Source organism: Cydia amplana, chromosome 12 (genome assembly GCF_948474715.1).
Source record: "Cydia amplana chromosome 12, ilCydAmpl1.1, whole genome shotgun sequence".
NCBI classification, from domain to species: domain Eukaryota; kingdom Metazoa; phylum Arthropoda; class Insecta; order Lepidoptera; family Tortricidae; genus Cydia; species Cydia amplana.
Window position 1 is genome coordinate 1,110,903 of NC_086080.1, and position 24,440 is coordinate 1,135,342.

Consider the following 24,440-nt stretch of genomic DNA (forward strand, 5'->3'; position numbering starts at 1 on the left):
AACATGCAAACTTGTAAAATAGGTAAGTACTTTAAATAAGTTTTTGGCAAAATTATCACTTTTGGTACAAGCTTTTATCACTGTCTGTACTTTTTTCTCCACAGGGACCACAGGCAACTAATACTCATTGAGGCAATTCTAAAAACCCCAAACACAATTAGGTTTCGTTGTTTTATCACAGAGTTCCTATAGGCACTACTATCTCCATCATCAGATCAGCTCGATGGTATCATAATATTGCATTGTCTTCCGACTTACATTATATGTGTGCAAATTTTCAGCTTCACTGGAAGTCGGGAAGTAGGTCAAATTTAACTTGCAAGATTTGTCCCGTACAAACATAAGTACAGGTACATGGTACATTGCAAGTTAATAAAAAGCTTGTAACTTATAATAATTTGACAATCTGATGTCAACTTAAGCTGCATTACTGCATTGAGATATATTATTAGTATGTCTTTGCCATATCACGGGACCATAGTGTCCCGGACCTTTGGGAGGCGTACGTGGGGCCGAAGCCAACAGCGCAGAGGCCTTTTAAGACACTTTAATCTAAAAGCAAGGGATACACATGGCGGATACCATCCCCGAACGCACAATGTGATACATCCGGAGATGGTCCCCGCCAGGTGCAAAGACTATTGCAGTGCAGCACTTTTGTGCTGCGATGGGAACTAAGGTCATGGGCTATAGATTTGAAAGTTGGATGGACTGGATAATGGGCTATGGGAAAGACTAGCGGACACCTGCCGTGACAATCAGTCTCAAAATTGTGTAACTGTGTTGTGTAATTGTGACTCGCCAATTATTATTATATATTTAGGGAAGGCATACCAAACATCGAAATTGTCGCAATCTCCATCTGTATCACGCGAACAAAACGCGTTTAGGTCGCGAGACTCACGTCACGTCATCTCATTTATTTGGGATCGTGTTGCCCTTCATTAGTCGCAATATTATATATCAATTTTTGTTTTTCCATTGCCTGTCTGTTTTAAGATAAAGTTTTCCTCAACTTTTGTACTTTTATAACTGTTTTATTGATGTGTAGTATTAACAGCGACAGAGTAAATAATATACGAAGCTATACATTTTTGACTTCGAAAAATGGCCCATAACTATTATGTCTGACTGAACTGCCATGGACGTTTTTATCACTGAAACTTATTTCCCCTTCATAAAATATACGCCGCCATACTCAGAATACTTACCATCATTTGCCAGTCTATCTTAAAATATGTATTCAACTACATATTACAAAAACAGGGATAAAATAAAATAAAAGTGGTGTCAATAAAACAACGAATATAATCAGCAGTAATATTTTAAATTGCTTTGAATCACAATTTCGTAGTGTTTATAGATTATAATAATTACAAAGGAAGATTATTTTTGATCAAAGTACACCTCATCCCAGATCAGCGTCTCAAACACTCAACCTTCCAATAATAATAAATTCTCATATAGCAGTCTACCAACAGCAGTAACTAAAACAAACAAATCTCATCCCTATATACAGTGACTTAAAGTTCATATTTGGTAACTTTAATTGCTTGTTTATGATCACAATCGAACATAGGATGCCTAGAAATTATTGACAGAATCTGACAGATTTTTATTGACTTTCTTAGCAAAATTTTAAAGATATTGTCTTAACAGCGAAATTTTGTAGTCACAAGTAACACTTTGCAAAAATGATAATATTTTAGGTATCTATACTACATATAGAATATGTTTTTCAACTACATGAAGAAAACTGGTGGTGATATCTATAGAAAAATAAAAATAAATGCTTGCCGAATTTGCTTAAACATAATGAAATGGTAGCATCACATTTAAAGAGCCTAACGATCTGCCTTTTCTCATAAACATCCATTTACTCATCCATATTATACTGCAAGGCATAATTGGCACGAAAATATTGCCATATAAACTTTAATACTTACAGCCTTCTTTATGCTCAGCAAAAGGCTCTTTAAATAATAATGCAAATGTATGATATACTTGTAATAATAAAACAGTGAATTTGAATCTAATTTTATTTACTGATATAGGTAATAGAGATTCTGAGCATCTATTTAACGTTGCTATTGATGCCGAATTTAATGCTACATTTTATCAATGTCACGATATCGAGGAAGAAGTCAATTCAGCAAGTCCAAATCTGATGTAAATAATTGACACTAGATATACTAAAAGAGCTAAAAGAAATAGCTCAGCTGAAATTAACGTTTCATTCATTAAAGAGATATTACGAGTGTGAGTAAAACTGCTACATCAATATTTTCAAATGAAAATATCTAAGTTCAATACAAACTTTCCAAACGTTTTATAGAAATAGAAGTCTGCCAAAAAGCGTTCTTAGACATTCCTAAACCTTCCAAACACTTTCATATCAAGAGAAATATTTTAATTTAATCATTCATTTTGGACAATTCACAATCTCTACAAAGAGATTCATTCATACTTGGTGTTTTAGAAACCTTGAAACTGGCAGTTACATTTTACTTACATTTGCTATCATTGAATCAAATTATACCAACGCACAAACACGTTACTCCAAAACCATGATTAACTAACGCAATTTCTGCATCTATTTCATTATTTTTTATTTTTTAAATTCAACATCAACATTTTTTATGCGTTATTACAATTCATTTCAACATTTGCTACTTTAAAAATAAAAGCTCAGTTAAAACGCTTCATAATGCGTAACCAAACTTTACAAAACAACATCATAAAATTTGCTATCAAATATATTACTTGCTACAATACAAAAAATGTTTCAAGCGATAACACTACACTAGGAGGGTTGTAACTAACTTTAATATGTCAAAATTGCGTAATAAATAATTGAACTTATATTACTTAATTCAGAAAAATATACACTAATAGAAGCTGTGCTTCAGTTTACCAATACAAAATTTCCTAAGAATTATTACACTTAAAATGTATAATTCCTAACATAATTTTGTTCAAATATCCTAAAATTGCTTTTTAAAGTTACGTTACAACCCGTATTTCAGAAGCTAAGTAATAGTAAACAAACTAGTGGTCTAGCATTTCATAAACAAAATTACAACTAATATGTAATACGCAGTGTCATCATTTCTCAATAAGTTATAATTTATCTAAGTGATATGCAATATATTTTAGGCAGGCTCGATTTAACAGAAAGCACGATAGACGCTTCACCAACAAAAGGATTTTAGACAAATGAAGGTTATAAAAAAAAAATATTTTAACACCATTATAATTCATAATTATGTTTCATTGCTTTTTATCTGAGTGTGTTTATTAATAATAAAATTATTTGTGGTGTTAAAAAAATCTACCTCACTATTGCAAGAAAATACCTACTAGGCTTCATTTCTATTTAACATCTCAGTAACCACTGTTACAATACTCACTAGTATTGAGAAGTAAAAATTGCAATCATTTATTGGCGGAGCGTCAGATCCTAGTAAATGAAATAGCAACAGCAATTATGCGAAATTCCTCTACGCATAAAATGGCATTAAAACATATATATAACACTGATATAATATCAGACAAATACTTGATTATATTATAATATAAAGCAAATACTGTCGAATATTTTTTAACAACAAATATCACGTTTTGATTGCAAGTATGTTTTTTTTTGTTTTTCAACAGTCTTTCGTAACACTTCTTTTCGACAGTTCTTTCAATAGTTAAATAAGTGGTTTTATTTTAAGTTATTTTAGTTCTTTCCGAGTATAACAAGTCTTTCTTTAGTATGCAGAAAAATATTATATCTTGTTGATCTCATCAAATTGTTGATGGTCTGTAAGTAAAGCGCCTTTGGCAAACGTGTTTTAATAGCTAAATCTACGGCCCACCGTAAACAAAAGTTATACATAACCAACTGTAGTCTCACTAAGTCTCTCATTTCAAACCTTTAGTAACACTTCTATCATGAATCGTAGTCTTAGAATACTTACTATATACGAAGTTAAAATGTGTGAACAAGCTTCTTATAATTTAGTAATAAAAAGTATTAGTTTAAACTTTTAATTTAAATACTATGTATAGATTCCAAGATTTTTCTTTTTCATATATAAGTTATAATTTATCTAACTATGTCTACTTCTAGTGCACTATGTTTTAGCTGTGGTCAATGACTAAGGCTTGTCGTAAATGTGTTTCATCAACTTTTTTTATGAGCAAGTTATTGTAGTGTGAGTATTTGTATGTGTGCAAGCATTATTACTCTCTATTATCAGGGTCGCCATGTAAATATGGCGTTCGGAGAATAGTAAGCAAACTACCAATCTTTAATATGTGTAATGACTTGAATTCCTTTTCCTAGAATGATTGTCCATGCATGAATTCACACATACGTAATACACACAAAATATTATAATTGCAAACGAACATACACATTTATGTAACAGTTAAATAATTAAGACTCGATGTCTGACTTGACTAATGAACACTTTAAACTTGGATTTAATAATAAGGCTATAAATATTGCTTTAAATGACAATGAAACTGATAAACATACCGTTGATGAAGCACAACTTACGCCGGCACTAATAAGCATTCTATATAAACTGTATTGTGACGATCGCGTGGATAATAAAATACTGTCTCTGTCTACATCACGAGTTAATTCCACCACAAAAATATTATTGCTTTCAGAGGTTTGCGTTATCGTTAAAAATACTTTTTTTCGTTTATTTTCCCTCTTTTTCTATTAATATCATCAGCGCTCCTGAAGCAATCGTGCACGCTATCCAAAAATATATACGCATGACCACTAGCTAAACGAACTATTTATCCGTTGAAAATCATAATGAGAGAATAACTTTTATGGAAAATTAATACATCAAAACTTTTGGCGCAATACTATTCGAAATACTGGTTTTGTATCCGCCATTACTACATATACATATATAAATATAACATCTTAAAATTAGCGATCCAAAAATATAAAATATACACGTTGTATTCGTGCGCCCTCGGGTGCCCCAAACCTTGCAAGCGAATCGCGCCCCTATTATCACTGCCAACAATGTCGTTTTCGCTTCTTGCCGTAATGCGACTTTTGCCATTACGCTACCAGAGGGTGCAAAAGCCGCCTCAACTGGACGGTTATTCTCATTCTGCGACATTCATTATTATTATTTAAATGAAATCACTGACTTACTCCCAACAAGTTTGAAAAATATAATCTGAAAGTCTATTAAACGTTAGATGTGAAGGATGTCTACAGATTTCAATATTGTCAAGAGTAAGATAGAAATTCTGTTAACACTGGGCCTCCTAATTAATTTTCAAATTAATTCAAATCTGACAAGGAAGTTAACAAGTCATAGTAAAAAGGTCGTAAAGATAGTTTAAAGTAATAATGTAAACTTTTTTTATTTGAAGATTTTGAACAGAGTCTAATAATAGAGTTTAAAATTAAAAATAAAAATGTAACGTAACCCATAATTCGTCTTATCCATGGCCCTGCACAAGCAAAGCAATCATAGTCGTTCGTAACTTTTGCTTTATAAAAATACGAATCGAAAATATTTCGACGGGCGCTCGTCGACTTATGGCTAAGCTATGTTTACTTCTAAACCTTAATCTAAACTATAGTACTACATTAAAATATCAGAGAATTCAAAAAAGGGAATATTTAGGTAGTTTATTCTATATTTAAATGGTGCACAACCTTATTTTTTCATGAACGCTAGATAAAGATGGCGTTTAGCTTTAAATAGGATCTAAAACCAAGGACTATCTAATGAACTTATTTTAGAAAGATCAAGATTCTTCAGAAATATGAAGAGAATATTTATTAGGAACTGGGGATAGGGGAATGGACAAACTTAACAAATTTAAAATATTCTGTTTAAGTAACAACAATTCAAGAGGAATAACACAATATTTAAAATAACGCGATGGTAGGTCTCAGTGATTTATCGACGTAGTTAAGCTTTCGTAAGAGTTAGATCTAATCTATCGGAATGTTTTAAGAATGCATAGATCGTGTTCGATGATGTCTAAGGCGTAACTGCGTAGACTAAAAGAGTTATAACCTATTTAGGCTGGAATGAAACCTACTTATAGGGTAAATCTCGACCAATAGTCAAACTAACTGCATAATTATTTTTTATTTTTCTTAAATACGATAAAATCTCAAAATACTCACAGCTCATCGGGTTTATTGTATTATTCGCTAGGTGCAACTACTTTATAAGAACAGTGGCTTTTTAATAATTTGAATTTGTACTTAGCCTACACATTGGGACTCCACAATGTATTTTATCAAAATGGAGTCGATAATTCAAATTGTGAAGTTTTGAAGAAAACAAAACAATAATGTAACATAATTATCATAAACTTGTGCAGTTTGCACAAAACATCCACAAAACTAAAAACATAACCGTAGTTCGTAGATACCAATTTTTATGAAAAATTAGCCAATATACTGATGACCTAAGTAACCTATTACATCAATTTAGAGTTTTCAAAAATATGATTCCTAAACAAATGTCTCAAAAATACGTTATGAAAATATAATACAAATACGATAAAATTTATACTAAATATAACCCTGTCTATGACCTGAAGAGTTTAAAATGAAACAAAACTTTTAAATCCAAACTCTGAACAAGTCATTATTTTAGGAAAATTGGGTTTCTTGGCAGGTAGAAACAATCAGTAGTAATGCAAGTATTTTTCATTCTTTTCACATGACGTAAAAAGTACCTAAATGATTCCATTATTACTAATACAGTCTGTACCTTATTAAATTAAACAACATATAGGTATTTAAGGAAATGAGATAGAATGGTGCTGAAAGAGCTTAAGCTTCTTTACAATTACAGATGTAAAAGATAATTTTAAAATTTCAAAAGACAAGGCCTGAAGTCTTTCACAACACTGAGAAGAAACCTGTTTTCAAATTGATTCAGTTGATGATAAAAATCATTTCAATGACGAAAGCAGTAAATAATAGCTTAATAACTAAACTAAATGTCGTCCGAATACCGTTTAAATGTTAAATGTCTTGTAAATCTAAGTACATGAGTTTGAAATTAGAGTGAAACACAAGGTGTCGGTATCGTAGGTCAGGTCACATTTTGAACAGAAGCTCAAGTAGCAGGTCGTCGTCGGCATCCATTGGCGATTGTGGCGCCAAATAGTCTACTTTCCTATAGACAAAAACAAAACATTATATCACTTAGAGGGGCTAAGATGGCCGGCTCTTTATCATTTGTCGCCATGCCTGTCACGTTCTAACAAGTATGTAACTGCGAAAGTGATGCATGACACGACAGGTGATAAAAACGTGACCATGATACCGCTGCTGGTGTCGGAGGCCAAGAATGTTAAGATACTCTGTAATCAATTTTTAAAAATCAACAATCTTCCGACAACAATGTAGTAAAATGAACATCTTGATGCGTAGTCCCGTTACTGGAAGGATCATTAAAAAAAATAGTCCTTATCGCTTAAACAATACGCTTGAATACCTATTGGGCATGCGTATACTGGTGGTGTGCTGCAGAAAGTTTTGGTGGGCATCCGGCGATCGCAGGACCACCCTCCCGTTTTCTGCTCGCGCGTTCTGCAATCTGCCAAGAGACAATGAAATTTATACCATATTGGAATAGCCGTACAGTTTACTACAGATTGGTCAACATTACTAATGCTTGTGTTTTGCTTGAGATATATATACAACTCAAGTCTTTGAATTAAAACTTACGTTGGTTGAGAATTCTTCCCAAGTACTAGCAGCGTGAAAAGTAACAAAGAGTAGTTTTAAAATCCATTTCTAATGCTGTAGAAATTTTGCTTGAAAGGAACGATAATAAATATTGCTGTTTATTTGTATGATTCATAGAACGTATAAATAATCAAATAAACAAAAAAATGTTATTGTAACACTAAACAATTCATGAATGAAGTCTAGCTGAAACCACAAATTTCGAAGACAAAGTCAACAAAGAAACAATTGTTTCACCAAAACAAAGTACCTATGAGTGGAAGTAAATACGGAAAGTTCACCAAGCTTGTACAAAAGGACCGATATTATGAGAGGCTATTGTTTGAGATTATTTTAAGTGGAATCAAGTACTAAGATGAGAATTCGGCGAGGCTTGAAGAATATTGATTCTTGAAAATCGACTTCAAACAAAAGTGGATCAAATATGTACTTAAGAACAAAAAATTTATATGTTTACAAAATAAACCGTAAAGAATAGCGTCTAAAGGTGTATGACGTTTACTTTATTCAATAACATGCGTATTTTTTCCCTCAAAAAGTATCAATGGGATATTATCTTATTTACCATTAGAAAGGAGTCCTAAAAAGCTAACAAAGGTAAAGAAGTATATAACTAATATTACCATTAAAAAAACACCTCTATTAGTTTAAGATTATTTACTTGTTTCTTGCTTGGTTCAGTCTTTTAATTTTATATTTTCTACGCATAAATTCGTTACTTTATAAATCAACAATCGCTCGACTCAAAAAACAAGAATACCAAAGCCCCAAAATCTTAAACCGTCCTTTCCTCCAAAAATTATTTCTAAAACAACACAACTGAGGAAAATTTTCCAACCAAGACTTGGCCTTTTCTGCAAACACAATACAATAGGAATTATGAAGAAGAAACTTAATCCCGGTTCAGCTTCAATAATTTCCGGAGAATTCTTTAAGCCCGCGACAAAAACGTCTCGGATAATTAAACTGGCTTTTTTAGAAAGGTCGTTGACATTATTGTTTGGTTTTTGAAAGGAACTTGGGAGTCCTTCGATCTGGGATTAGGGTGGTTTTTGATGGAACTTTAGTTGGTGTTGTATTTATATACTAATAGAATTATAAAACGCCGATCAGGTATTAAGTTATAAACAACTTTGCTATATCCTATATTTTTACAAAAACATGTTTATTTCGATGTAAGAAACTTTATCTTAGGCCCGAGATACAATTGTAAATTTTACTAACGTACGTAGGGACACCGCTATACTACAGAATGAGAGATGAATATCTTTATCTCATTCTAACAAACAGCTTTGTACCTATTTACGTAAGTAAAACTTACAAGTGTATCTCGGGCCTTAAATTTTTGCTTCTTCTCAGGAATATAAAACAAAATCTTTTATTAGACCATATTTGTACAGAAGAGCAACCTTAAAATGTCCTTAGAACCGCAAAGCTTTCCAAGATTTAGAATGTAATAACTCGAGATTTCTTTACTCCACATAGGTCTGTATTCTATACCTACATCTTATGATATTATTTTTATAAACGTGTAACCACACGAAAATGTTGAGAAAACTTGAAAGTAGAAAAGCTTTTCATAGAAATGATGATCAATAGAAAATAAGAAATCTCAACCCGGGACCGTTGTTAAAATGATTGACAATGCTCATATCTATCGTGGACGAAAACAAATTCTGTAAAGGAATGCTCTAGAAAAACATTTGTTTGACTAAAACGGGGTTCTGTTAAGTTTTTTTGACGTTATATAATAATTTGTATATAGGGGACATTGAACTATTCTTACTACATATAGAACCGACACAGTGAACCGAACCATGAGCGGAACGTGAAAATATTAGTATTTTCGAAATAAAGGAAGCATTCACAGAATTACCGTGAATACTCAGCTTCCTCCTAAAGACGACATTGCCCATATTTGGGTCTCCATTTAATCTAATTACTCACGGATCCCTAAAAGCGACTTATGAGCAATGGACCAGTGGGTGTTACATAACCCTCCAGGCATTCATAACGGCTTTGGCCCCTTTGTGACGCCATAATGAACTTGATATTGGACCCTTGAGAACCTTCAACTTAAAACGACTTATGTCATCGGATTTTCCTGATGAAATAAGACTGTTATTAGAAAAGCAAAGAGTTCAAAAGGGATTTCAAGTAAAGACTTTCGTTGAGGAAATGTCATTGTGAAGGGACGTATTTAAATTTCATCAACATAGACTTGTGTTTGCCACGTTAAATTGAGTCTGTTTTTATTAATTTAGATTATTCTTATGAGTTACTTTTATCAATCCATAAATTTTATGTCTACAGTTCTGTGTAGGTGAGGGTGGGGAGGGTCGATCCCTAGGGGACACTTGGTAAACTTCATTTTTAATCAAACCAAACGAGATACAATTTTTTGCGCTGGTAACACTCATTCGTTCGTTCCTAACTTCACGTTCTGTCATGGCACTGTATCGGAAAAGTCAGTGGTTCAAAAATGGCGGACGGTGAAAGATTTTCTGCGTACTATATTCAATTTTCGGTAAGCTTTAACTGGATTTATTTTATAATATGAGATGGAAATGATGTTAGTGAGTGTGCTTATTTTATTTGTTGTTTATTGAAGTGATGATTAACTTGGATTACATTGATATACGCGAACACATGTTTCGAGTACGGCACGTTTTATAATCTTACTATGTATGGGGAGACTTTGTCTTTTTCTTCAGGGGAGATATGATTCCGGGATCATGTCACCCCCAAAGCGATCAAGTATATATTGTAATAAATTTACTTACAAAACGATTCATAGAGCTATCATAAATATTTTCTTTTCTTTAGTAAATCATGCCGCGAAAGTACGACCAGAGAAACACTGATTTAAACTTTTAAGGTTTTTGACTCATTATTGTTTATTAAAACGGAATTTAATGGCGTATAATTCAGTTTTTAATTATACAACCGACTCCGTAAACGGAATTATCCCCGTGGCCTTTGAAAAGACTGACTAAAGTTGACATCAACATTTTACGAACTACCCGTACTTGGTCTTTTTTATCAAGTTAAACGTTTTACACACAGGGGATGTTACTCGGCCGACAAAAAACACTTATAACGATGTTTGGTTTTCAACCGGCGATATTTGTTTTTATGGATGAAATGCTATTTCAATGGTTTTTCGACCTTATGTACTATAGAACCGACGGTCCATAGAAAGGATTTTAGGATTATGCAGCTCAAACGCCGTCCTCGAAACGTGAGCAGTAAATTTCTAAACTTATTTATTGTAGTAAACAATAACTACCAGTGATGGGTAAAAAAAATAAAATTGCTGTAGGTATCTGACGCTAAAAATACCTTCATAAGAATTTAAAAAAAATTTGCTTGTTACAAATTTTTTTTTTGGTACAAAAATTGATTCCCTATTTTATGTTGTTTTATGGATAATACGATTACATTGTTTTTTTTTAAAGTATAAGATTATGGATTAATATGTGTTTGATATCTTCATATATTAATTTTCTGTAGATAAAGTGAATAAATTAATGTAGATACTACCCTCGAAATATGACATTGCCACTTAAAATCTTTTTACCAAGTGTCCCCAAATCTGGAAGACTTGATCCCTTCGGCTTAGACATCTGATTACCGGAAATACAACTTCAAAGCATGGAAGATGCAATATATATATATGTTTGCTGTGTATTTTACAATTTATAGATGCATTGCTAATAGCGATCCGAGTTATATAATCAATGAGAATCTGGTATGGGGAGACATGGTAAAAATATGTTTACCATGTGTCCCAAGAACCAGGGTCACTTGATCCCCCTAGGATCAAGGCTCCCGACCAGGGGTAAACAAGTCTCCCTTACATAGGGGACACATGGTAAAAGTCAACAGTATGGGTTTTCATTAAATAATGATCTAATTTATTGCACAAATCTGTTCTAATTCAAACTATTAATGAAGAGATAAATTCTGAGTCGTATGGTCTATAAAGTTTTTCAATACTACAAATAGTTAAGAAAATGTACGCTTAAAACAAAAGGGGTGATCAACCCTCCCCAGTTTCCCCTATATTTATCTGGAGTTCATATTAAATACCGTTAAACCACCCAACTGACCCAACTATAGTCCAAAAGCTGTCAATTATAGTCCGAAACTAACTCAAAAATAATCGCTCAAGTCAAGTGTAAATAAATATTTGAGTGTCATTCAGGGATAAAATACCTCTATTTTCAAAAAAGGTTGAACAAAGCCCAGACAACAACAAGTTATCCCAAACATTTCATTATCTTCATATCCCATTCATTCTCGACCATGTATTAGATATTTTCGGAAGGTCCTTCCGTTCCGCCTGTAATATTAGTGTATCGATGCGATGGGGGAATACTTATGCCGATATTAGATAAGTATAATATGTTTACGAAGCGGAAAATGAAAAAGTACGAGGAAGCAATATTAATGTTATTGAATATTGCGCCGGGGACTAGCAACTTTTGTAATGTTGTCCGATGGGATCTCTACAAGATCGCAATGGAATTTTGGTACTAAAATAAATACAACACAAATAACACAATACAACAGATTTTTTTCAACTAGTTCCGTTGAGAGGATCTTGGGATTGTGGAGCAAAATCCAGTGGTTTGGTCCTGGCTGTAGCAAATGTTCGACAACCGCAGACTTATTTATTTGACGGAACATCTTCTTCTGATTTTAATTGCTTCACGTCTTTTCTATACCATAAAATACGTGAAGCAATTAAAATCATAAAACATCGCAAACTCAACCAGAATGAGGGACAAGGGAATTCTTCTTCGTGGAATCCGGTGATCAGCAAATGTAAACGTGAAAAAACATCCGATCACGTACCATCAGATGTCGTGAGTGTTGTGTGTAGGCAACGTGACAACCCTAGCGTACGAGTGAATAATGAAGATAAATAATAAAGTACGGGTAGTTCGCAAAACCCGAGCAGCTAGAAGATGTTGATACAATTCCTCGCCAGTCTGCCCGTGACCACGGACGTAATCACTAGACTTAAGTATATGAACCGTGATCCCACCCGCTATCTTCAGTAACCCGTGAACAAGATGCATACCTAATATGAAACTGCGTCGAAATATCGGGAGCTCGAAAACAATACTAAAGGTAATCACGGTTCATATCCCGGTCTATATAAATCTAGTGAAACTAACTGTAAATCATTCAAAACTGTCACGGACGTAATCGTGATTTTAAATCAATAAAATCATGGTTGTCCACAAAGAGTGCGAGATTACGAAGAAATTAAGGTACATTGGTGTGCTTTTATTAAGTATTTGTCTTTTCAATTGAACTTTACTTTAATTCGTTGCCTAGAATAGTATCCATTAGGTAATGCAGCCGACGACAGCGACTGCACTGAGTTCCAGGCTTGCTAATAGTAATTGTAGTAGCAACATTTGATCAAATAGTTATCCACTTACTTGATTTTAGATTGCCTCATGAACTGTTGTATCTTCCTAGCTGCTTGATTCTGCCTCCTTTGTGAGTATGTTCTTCTAAATCAGAAAAAATAGGTTAGTATTTGATGGCACTTCTCTAAACCTGATCGTTTTATGATTTGGTGACACTACAAAAAAATATTTGGCAGAACATTTGTTAAAGATCTTCCCATTGCATTAAATTCCATTAAAATAAATGTCGATTCCAGAAGCGTTATCAGATAGGTAATAATGATAATGCAAGTACTTTTGAATCTGTCTGTTGGTTTAATATACATATGCAAATTAGTACCAGTAGGTATGTAATTTCTGCTGTGATCAAATGGGGCTTTATAGTGTCAATGAAAATATGTCCAGCTTTAAACACTTACTTTAGTAATATATAAAAGCAATTTAAAAAATATAAAGTGATAAAGCGTCCGGCTTCCTAACCGTATTCAAGCCACGGCTTGTAGTACCAGATTATTTCAAGATGTGTGTAAAAGTGTAAAGGTCCTATCCGTTTTATGCTAGTGTGTAATAAACCCATAATAAAGCCCAATCACCCTAGTAAGAGCCTTAATCCAGTGGAAAGTATGTCAGGGTGACGGTAATACTTACTTGATGGTAGTTTGGTGAGCGAGACGGCGCTCGCGGTGTGAGCGGTAACCACGCTGTATGACGGTCGCTGCGCAGTGCATTTGTTTCAGGTACGCGAACTGTGACATAAATATTTCATTGATTTTCTGCTAGCTGCCTAAAGTAAGGACTCTAAGCACGAATAATTTTATACATTGATCCGCCATTTCCTATCTTTATTGCTGTCCCGCTCACACAACAGCATTTACCGTGGGCATCATAGATAGGGAATGGCGGGTCAATGTACAAAATTCTCCGTGTCCTTACTTTAGACCATTTTTTTAGGCAACGTCAAATGAAGGTAGGTGAAAGATTAGGACTAGAAAGGTAAAGAAATAAATTAAGAAAAAAAATTGAATATCAAAAGATAGGGTACTATTTCAGATCTTAAGATACCTAATATTTTACTTTCCAAAATCGCATTGTAGCTATGAATTTGACATACTTATTAAGTTTTCTAAACTGGTTTGCGTGCTATCTCACTGTAGGCATAGCACATGATTGGCGCGACAGTATCTCGCGGCGAGATAGACTACACGTCCTTTTCTAACTATATTAATAAAAGAGGGACGAGTAGTCTATCTCGCTGCGAGATACTGTCACGCCAATCATTGGGACACATTCAATCTGTCGAACTTCTAGATGAAAAATTGTACAATATCAATTTCCAGAGTCATTGGCCATTGTGCGTGGAGTTGCACAGGGATCCATTTTAGGCCCGTTGTTTTTTGTTTTCTGTAGTGCAGATAATTTATTATAACCAATCTACTTACACACAAGTACCTTGCTTGCTTTGAAAAGCGGTGGTACAAATAAGTACCTGTTTGTAGCGCCTATAGCAGTTCTGTATCGTGATGGCGGCGGCGGCAGCCCGCCGCTGCAGCTGCCGGCCGCGGTACTGGCGATATGCTTTCTGGATTGTGATGGCTGCCGAGTAAAGCTCTCGTTGCTCGCGATCTGGAAATAAGATTTTATTAAACTTGCCTCCTAAGGCCCACGGTCTTACCCGTACTACTAATTACTTCATTTTAATTTAAACCATATTCTTTAATCGCATTTCTTTTGTTTCGTTAGATTCCAAAACAAAAGAAGATCAACCATATTTCCGCAACTACTATTAATAATTTCAAGTTCGACTGCCATTTTTATTGTATGGTGGACCATGGGAAGTCTCTTTCTCTGCAATGTTTTGTGTTTGCATATTGCAAATTTTTACATAATTTAGACTGTTTTTGCATTTGCAGATTAACTTCAGAGCTATGCGGTAACAGTGACAGAGCAGAACCTGGGAAGACTGCCAACGTTGCCAGACATGCACTGTACAGACCAGCGGAGGCGACGTTGCCATTTAAAGGGTGACCTGTCAAAAAGGGACCCGTCTGAAAATCGGCGCTGTGTATTTATCTAGATATATCTGGCAAAAAGCTGAGATTGGTACCCATTGCCTGTACCGATATAAAATTCTTGTGCACGTTTTTGTATAATTGTCTTTGTGAAATGAAGTGTACCTATATTATTTTTCTCTCGTTTCGTTCGTTTTTTTATGGTACTAGTGGCAATAGAACAGTTTTATTTTATTTAACACTCACCGTTTAACGTAAGACTAGAGAAATGTGTGGTAGCGTTCAGGAACTCCTGCAGAGTTGCCGAAGGTGCGGTTGGCAGCGAAGGCGCTCGTGGCGAAGGCGGCGGTGGGGAAAGCGCTGAGCCTGGAGATACGGAGCCGGACGAGCATGGGGTTGAGCCGCCACAGTACGTCCTGTAGCAAAATGAAAAAAATAATACAATTAAATGACTAGGTTGATGATTGTATGTAAATTTATATTATGTGTCATTGCAGCTGTCAAATAAATGATTTATCTATCTATCTATCTATCTAGGTAATAGGTATATTAATATAATTTAGAGGTCTCAATTTAGTTTTGTGTTGTCCATCTGCACTCGTATGCAGAATTAATTTCCATGGGAAAATAAACTTTTAAAGTTATTACAGAAATTGAATGTCATCGGTATCGGTATTGTAATTGTACCTATCTTGATATCTTAATTAAGCTGATTACTTAATTAATTTGAATATTATATAACAACGGAACCTAATACCTAAATAAATTGACATGTAATATTTAAAATATTATGAATAAATGACTATGACTATGACTATGTGGTGGTTTTATGAGGCAGCCGAGCGGCATCATAATAAGTAACTTTATCGTGATCACATCCACTTCCACCATCATACATTGGTCAAATATTAATATTTTATGGCGATGTGCTGATCTTAGTTCGAGATTGAGCCTTTTACCTTAAGGCAGTCGCAGTTTTTCTGCAGTTGCACAACCATTCAAATACATGGTACCTATAGCTTTGAAACGGTAGATGAAAATGTGGCCAGGGTAAACGCAAAATAAAAGAGACATTATTATGTTGTTCAAGTCATTCTATGCTACTTCTTTTGTTTTTCCTTCTAAGTCCCAGCAGAAAATATACCTGTAAGTGTTATCGCAGAACTCAAAGCTGAAATCGCTGCTGAAGTTGTTGCTGTCATCAAGTAACGGCACCATGAGCGTGTCTTCGCCCCCACCACTACCACCGTCGAGCCCGCAGCCAAGCAATGAGGTGCTTTCGTTCTGAAACAAGAAGTTATAAGTTATATCGTAGAAAACAAATTTTCACCTTACAACTCCATCCGGACTTTTCCATAAGATTTTTGACGTGACAAATATTTTCCGCGGTTTTTAATTTTAATCGCTTTATTGCTAAGTTTAATTTAATGACTAGTGACTGTTTGTTGACTTAAATGACTAGTGAGAAGGATGTCGATTCGAAGTCGGTATAGCTTCCTCCTCTTCTAACTTTTACAATGTTTTTTTTTTTTCAATATAATATCCGTATAATATTTTTCAATCTGCTGCTATTTGAGGTTCCAATAGAAATCAATATTAAATTCTTCATTATGACTTCCGTTCGATTTCCATTGACACCTTGACTAAGACCATTAATATTGAATAATTTTACGGTTTAGACTCACTTGTTTTAAGTTACTCGCGCGACATGTTTCAGAGAGCCTAGGTCTCCTTTCTCAAGCACTAACAGTGCGAGCAGCGTTCACGACGGCCGTGTATCGCGTGTATCCGAAACATGTCGCGCGAGTGACTTAAAACAAGTGAGTCTAAACCGTAAAATTATTCAGTGTTAGTATGTCTCACAACAGTTTAAATTCGGCCATTAATATTGTTGGTGAGATATGCGCGCTTTTTTACCCTGTGTCAAACTGTTTAGAAGACAACGGTTTCACTCACTTGAATTTTAGTTAGCGACAAAAAATTCAGTGAAACAGTTGTCGTCTCAGCAGTTTAAAATATGTCTCACGAATGTTTAATATCGATTACTGTGTCAAACTTTTTAAATCACACGAAACCATTTCTCTGGCAAAATATAGATGGCTATCATAGACTACACAAAAGAAATTACCATCACCATCACCCACACCCCACACTGTTAACTGTCCATCGGTAAATCTTATTAAAAAAGGCACAAGGTCCACCGATATACAGTTAAGAGTGTTGCTGTTAGTGTTAAGTAGTAAAAACATTTTTATTTCATATGTTTATAGTACCTTTATCCTTTCCGGCATGGCCGCTATGATCTGCTCCGCCAACGTGAACACCCGGTCATCCTGCTCCCCTGAAACATTGTTGTAACGTGGTATCTCTTGCAATAATAATAAGGCACAAATTACAATACTCCGGTCTCCAGTTTGGCTTTTCGTTTAATCAATTACTTACAACTGAATTATCTAGATAAAGAGCAACTACTGAAGACTTAAGTACTGTGATTGTACCAATAACCTGTGTCAAAATTCAAGTTTTGCAGCAGTTTTTTGTTTAGTTTGCGTTTCCAAAATATTTTGAAATTTACCTCGGCAATATTTAAGTTTTCAAAAAAATCATGCCCATAAAATGTCTAGTTGGGACAATCATTTATGTGTAACAATTTATTTAAAGCTTTGTGAATAATAAGCTAGAATTTTGACATGCGGTTATTCTTGTTTTCTTTTTTATAAGCTACAAATTATGTATAGGTAGACATTGATAACCATGAGGCGATAGAATAGCTAGAGTCAGTCCATGAAAAGTCTGCAGCGGATTTGATAGCCCACGCAGTGCACGTGTTATTTTAAACGTCAAACTTCTATGAAGTTATGACGCATAAATGACACTTGCACTGCGTGGGCTATCAAATCCGCTGCAGACTTTTCTTGGTCCAACTCTATTCCGTTATATTTTTGTAATTGTTCAATATTGTAATGCATAAAATTTGCTTATATGTGTGCCTCATAGTATTGTGCTAAAACATTAAAACGACATCGACGAATTTTGTTTCTTAACAAGCATATTTTCTCTTCTCATTTACCTCATCATGACTCTTTTAGGATCAGTCTGCCTCTTTTCATTCGTCATTAGCTTCTAAAATTAAATCTCATAATAAAATATAAATAACTTTAGGAAAAGATGCTCGTTTGTAATAATCAACATAAATATCTGAGTTTATTTTGTGACAGATTTGTATTGGTCGTTTTTTTTTTTCTAATATTTTGATCTTTTGTTATTTCATTTTTGTAGAAGTTGCAGTTATTTTTGATATCAACCACTCACTTCTACAAAAATGTGTTCCAAAAAGCCAGCTTGTTTCAATATTTAAATAATAAATAGTATCTCAATAAAAAAAAAACAAATATTGTTTATGTTTGACGAGAGATAAAATATAGTGTGAATTTATAGGTGCCAAATAAATCCAGTAGTGAAAATAGTGATTTGTGGATTTACAGTGCGTTAAAACTCACCTGTGAACCTAAAAATAATATAAAGTCGTGATTCTACACATAAAAAGCACGTATATCATATATTTCATGCAAGCAACAGAGCCATCATGCAGTGTCGTATTGTTACTTGTAGCTTCTGAAACATGTATTGTGTAGTTTACCAACGATGACTTCAAGTGTAGCGATGTAGGAGCCAATCGATTTGAATGTGTCGAATAAGTACAGTGGATAGTGGCTGACCAATACGATCCATTGAAAGCGACATCCATTCACAACATCGAGCAAGCCAAACTGAACCTTGTTCCTTGGAACCTGACGAATCAAAGTCAGTTTGGCTTGAATTCTACAAACACCAACACAGGGGATCTCCGCTCATAATTGGATACAAAAATACAGAAGAAACTACAAAAACTAACATTGTGTCCTTGGAGGCTACAGATTGGCGGTAGAGAGGGACAGAGATATAGAGATAACATTGGTTAGAAGAAGATCGAGCTGCCAGAGCGGCGATGCATTCTACGTACAACAATTCACAACATCGATTGGACGAGCGGAGGATACTGCTACTTGAAATGGTATAGAACAGTTCAGTCTTGTAAAAAGTCTAATTTTGATATGTGTCTACTTGCCTAGTCTTTGTATCTATTAAATTCATAAGGAGGTCACTATTTATGTGTTCCTCAAAATTAAAAAAGGGTCCTATTTCATTATGCATTATTTTACGAGCCAAGTTTTGCTAAATGATTCATATTTAATTTAGCTGGTTTCGGTTGGCTGGTTACAGGCAATTTGGACATAGCTTTGTACCTTGAAGCAGTCGCAGTTTTTTGTCACAAGGAATTTAAGTGTGGGGTGAATACTTCACTATCTGACTTGTTTATGACTGGCATTAATTTCGAAGTGAAGGTGCTCAATTATTCATCCAGCGAAAGAATGGCACGATCTTGTCATTTAGTATTATTAACTCTTCTGTACTTTAAGCTTTAAAACAGCAGCCGAGTATGAGATCGGGATTTTTAAGAATATAATTATGTCATTATCACAGTTTTAAATTTATTTATAGTTGTCTCCTAGTTGTATTTATTTAGTTGTTTAGTTAATTCTACACTTCTTCCATTTTTCTTCTTTATTCCTGTCAAATTACTTTTCTGCATTTCTAATTTTTTTATTTGGACACGGCCCGTTTGTAGATTTAAAAGTCCTATGCTAAACTCGACTGCACTGTTCCGTTGCCAATCCACCGTCTATACCGTTTCACGACTGACCTGGGGCTGGCGGCGGCTCGGGCTCCGGGTCGGAGAGCGCCTCCACGTCTATGAGGGGGCTCGCCGCGCGCCGCGGCAACGTCTCGCCTGAACAGAAGGCTCCTTCTCATTCCTGACCCGATATTGCCTAACCCGCTGTAGAATTTCTTACCTACATCGTTTTATTAAAGCGCTATACCGTATTATTATTATTTATCAAAATTCAAAACTCGATCGTTATAATGATTAATACCTTAATTAAGTTAGGCCTTTCATAATCTGGTGCTTAAAGATATTTGTAACTTTACTGAATCTTTAAGCACTTCCCTTGAGTTTAAATTTTGACCAAACAATTTTGTAAAAAGTTTCTTATTTTTTACAGATTTCTTCAATTGTATTAACCGAGAAACTTTTAAGTTTTTCGTACGATGAGAAGGACCCTACACACTCAAACGACACAAACCGACTTACAAACTAAATCCTGAACGAGATCGCAGCAAACAAAACCCGACGAAAAGTTTTGTTGTAAATAAATAATCATCAGCAAATGAAAATTGAACCGACTATGGAGTGAATCCTAAGAAACGGGCTTCCACTTACAAAGAGCTAGGTCCATACGACGACCGATCTTGGAGTCTAGGAGACTGTCTTCAGAGTTATCGGAATCCAGAGGCAATGACATGCTGCGTTCCCATCTGAAACAGTTAAGTAATATTTATGTTCAAAAGGTACAAGAACGTGTTAATCATAGAAAATTCTTACCATACCCTGGAGTTACATATATTATGCGTGCTAATGGTAAAGCAAAAATGCATTTTCTTGCCTCCACATATTCACTTTCGTTTTTGTTTTAATTTACTACGTTTTGAAAGTATTATTGGCAACCCTTTATTAACTAAGGTTATTATTATCCAAAATATAAATGGCTAATAATCTCGTTGATACCTTTCCATTCGATATTAGATGGCATGATGGTGATTGAATCTTGGTGTATCCCATGATGGGATACACCAAGATTCAATCAAGATGGGATTCCCATCTTGGTATAATTATCTCACCTGGCAGTAGATTTGCCGTCAGGCTTATCGATTGCTGAGCTGGATCTGAACGCGTCGGCCATGTTGATTCCGCTGTCGATGGAGGGCCGCTTCACTAGATTACTTTCCAAGCTGCCAGCGCGACCCTTTTGCGATAAACTGAAACGTAGAACATTTAAGGGTTAGAAACAAGATTGGTACTCTCACTACACGGATAAGCAGAAGATTCATTAGCTCAATTTTTACCGTATTCTTATGGAATATGTTAATTCCAAATAATTAAAAATTGATTTCTAATGTTACGGTTGTAGTGTTAGTGAGATAAATAGAAAGTTACATAACATTTTTTTTGCAATTTGTAACTTTTATCTTAAGAGAAAATACTTCAAATAGATTATGTAGGTATACTTTCTTACAATGATTTGACGAGTCTAATAGTCTAATATTGTGACTATTTTACTACCTATGTCTAAAGATGATCCAGATAGGATAAAATACGTTTTTAACCCATTCGCCCCGTTCAGGCTCCTACTTAGTCCAACAGATATCGCTTTTCATCCAGTGCGGTAATGCCGCTAGTAGCTTTGGCACTTTCGGGCCGGGTGGGGGTCGGAATGGGGCTAATAGTGTAAGTAGGATAAGATATTAGGGGTGCAATTTTTTTAGTTAGTTTCAGTGTCTCGGTTTGTATTATGTTTTGTCTTTCATGTGCATACGTTTTTGATTTTTGATCGTTTAACCCCTCGTTTCCCAGGACCTCTCAAATCCATACAATTCCGGCTCATATTTGAGCCACTGGGATCTGACAGGTTAAATTGAATATTCTCGTATATTTGTCTAATTTTATCCTCGAGAAGCCATGCCTATATGCAAATAATGTAAGTTTTATATTTACCTATCAGGTCTAAGGAAGACGCCATCCCTCGTGGGTGGGTGTATCCGATCCAGCAGCGCCGCCAGCCGCGCGTGCCCCGCGCGCCGCGCCGCCGCCGCCGCCTGGCGCGCGCCCGCCTCGCACAGCGTGCCGGCGCTCCACCGCGCCAGCACGATGGCTGTCTCCACGTGGCCTGCTGCGCTCGCTACCATCTGGAAAATACGGTTCAATATTTAAAAAAAAACGACCAAGTGCGAGTCGGACTCGCGCACGGAGGGTTCCGCACCATCAACAAAAAATAGAGCAAAACAAGCAAAAAAACGGTCACCCATCCAAGTACTGACCCCGCCCGGCGTTGCTTAACTTCGGTCAAAAATCACGTTTGTTGTATGGGAGCCCCACTTAAATCTTTATTTTATTCTGTTTTTAGTATTTGTTGTTATAGCGGCAACAGAAATACATCATCTGTGAAAATTTCAACTGTCTAGCTATCACGGTTCGTGAGATACAGCCTGGTGACAGACGGACGAACGGACGGACGGACGGACGGACAGCGGAGTCTTAGTAATAGGGTCCCGTTTTTACCCTTTGGGTACGGAACCCTAAAAATGAACATTTCCAATCTTTATTCACTCTTCAGTCGCTTTCAGGTGAAGGTAAAACGTCGTGAGGAAACCGGACTGATCCCGATAAAGCCTAGTTTCCCCTTTGGTTGGAAGGTCAGATGGCAGTCGCTTTCGTAAAAACTAGTGCCTACGCCAATTCCTGGGATCAGTTGCCTAACAGACCCCGGGCTCCCATGAGCCGTGGCAAAATCCCGGGACGATGCGAGGAGAAAGAAGATTGAGCACTCTTCAGTTTTATTATTCAATCATTACTATCCTTTATATAAGTTTTTTGTGGCTTGATATTATACCACCATCAGAGTTTCAGCAAGTTTCGGTTTCAGATGGACACGTGTGGCTGACACATAGACTAGGAATCCTCTAGACTGAGCATAGTAACGCTACCCCCTCTGCCACTTATACGGTAGTTTTACTCCATCTTCGAGTCAATCCCGTGCCGTGATTGGTCCGTGTCTTTGAACGGACCAATCACGGCACGGGATTCGCTCACCTCGTCCCCCCGCACCCCCGTATTTTTGGCAGCATCGGTTTCATGAAATAATTGCTCTAAACTCAGTCTCTAGACTCTAGACTCTAGACTCTAGACTGAGTTTAGAGCAATTATTCGTTCGAGCGTTCAAAGACACGGACCAATCACGGCACGGGATTGACTCGAAGATGGAGTAAAACTACCGTATAAGTGGAAGAGGGGGTAGCGTTACTATGCTCAGTCTAGAGGATTCCTAGTCTATGGGCTGACAGATAGAGATTTGTTCACTAGAAGATCTCTTAAAGATTGATCGCATCGATAGGTACTGCCTAATGCCTTGTGCCTTGTGTTCCTTATAAAGCATTTATTTGAGCAGCACACAATAGATGTATAGTAAACTAATAACTGTGTGTTATCTTCTAAATTGGACTATCGGACTATAATAAAATTATGGCTGTTCTGCTACTGCTGCTTTCGTAATCCATTAAATACCAGCTGATGCTGAAGTTACTTTATAAAAAGACTAGCTTTTGCGCGCGGCTTCGCACGCGCAGAAGAGTTTTTTTTAATTTTGGACCCCCATTTCGAGCGGTTTGGGCTGTGCGTTGTCCCAGCGGTTTGGGCTCTGCGTTGATTTAAGTCAGTCAGTCAGGTCTTTCACGTTTATATATATATAGATGAACCACACCTTTTACTGCGTCACTATGTATATTGATGCCAGCATTCCCAACCCTAACGTAAAAGCAACAGCAACTCACCAAAGGCGTACAGTTCTCACTGTCCCTCGCCCCCAAATTGACTTCCTTCTCCAACGCCAAGCTCGAGTCATCCTGCTTCCACCGCAGCAGCACCGTAGTCAGCTTGGTGAAGCCCAGCGCTGCAGACAGGTGGAGGATGGTGGAGCCTTCTTCACCAGGTTCGGTGGTGAAGCCCTCGGAGTTGCCGGAGGAACGGGAGCTCAGGTTCCGGCAGAAGGAGACGAGTCGCTCTTCGAACTTGGGATTGGAATATAGCTGCACGTCTTCTATCTGGAAATAGGTGTGTGTTAATTAGCTTTCACCGTCATTGACATAATTTTATCGGAATTCGTAGATTACAAAGCCCCGTTATCAATGTTGCAATTCATTGCAAATCACGGTTGGTAAAAGTATGCATAGGGAATTCTAACTTCGCCCATGGTGTCCAACTTATCTCCAAATAAAATATTAAAATAATATTATGACCAAAAAGCTATCAATTGAATCCATATAACATAATATCTTGTCCATCATTCCCCAAGTTCGCCTTATTATGAAAATTATATTCAAACTTATTACAAATCCTAAATGTTGATACGCTTATGATTCCGATGATACAATTTACAGCGAAATTATGATTTTATGCTAGTTAAGTTGAAGTTAAGAAGAAGAACAGGCATTTTATTGGCCCTTTATGATTACAAAATTTCGCTCGCAATGCTGGACTGCAGCAACCCTGCAGCATTATTTGTCTTCACTCGAGCGACTTTGCCAGACGTATTATTACAACTG

At 35.8% G+C, this 24,440-nt stretch overlaps 1 protein-coding gene and 2 long non-coding RNA genes across 4 annotated transcripts in view; 1 reads left to right on the plus strand and 2 right to left on the minus strand.

The window, feature by feature from the left end:
* The window catches only part of LOC134652870 (uncharacterized), a 330,529-nt gene that overhangs the window by 181,708 nt on the left and 124,381 nt on the right, over window positions 1-24,440 (plus strand). The window lies entirely within an intron of this gene.
* The window catches only part of LOC134652872 (uncharacterized), a 503,949-nt gene that overhangs the window by 7,965 nt on the left and 471,544 nt on the right, over window positions 1-24,440 (minus strand). The gene's annotated exons all lie outside the window — the stretch shown is intronic.
* The window catches only part of LOC134652853 (calmodulin-binding transcription activator 2), a 159,420-nt gene continuing 141,714 nt past the window's right edge, over window positions 6,735-24,440 (minus strand). The window contains exons 11-22 of the mRNA XM_063508052.1: window positions 23,670-23,939; window positions 21,838-22,028; window positions 20,964-21,101; window positions 20,506-20,600; window positions 17,456-17,523; window positions 16,327-16,466; window positions 15,429-15,598; window positions 14,660-14,796; window positions 13,822-13,919; window positions 13,204-13,278; window positions 7,494-7,595; window positions 6,735-7,172 (exon numbers count right to left, since the gene is read on the minus strand). Of these exons, the coding sequence (XP_063364122.1) occupies window positions 7,094-7,172; window positions 7,494-7,595; window positions 13,204-13,278; window positions 13,822-13,919; window positions 14,660-14,796; window positions 15,429-15,598; window positions 16,327-16,466; window positions 17,456-17,523; window positions 20,506-20,600; window positions 20,964-21,101; window positions 21,838-22,028; window positions 23,670-23,939 (1,563 nt within the window). The 3' untranslated portion in view covers window positions 6,735-7,093. The remainder of the gene's footprint in view (window positions 7,173-7,493; window positions 7,596-13,203; window positions 13,279-13,821; window positions 13,920-14,659; window positions 14,797-15,428; window positions 15,599-16,326; window positions 16,467-17,455; window positions 17,524-20,505; window positions 20,601-20,963; window positions 21,102-21,837; window positions 22,029-23,669; window positions 23,940-24,440) is intronic.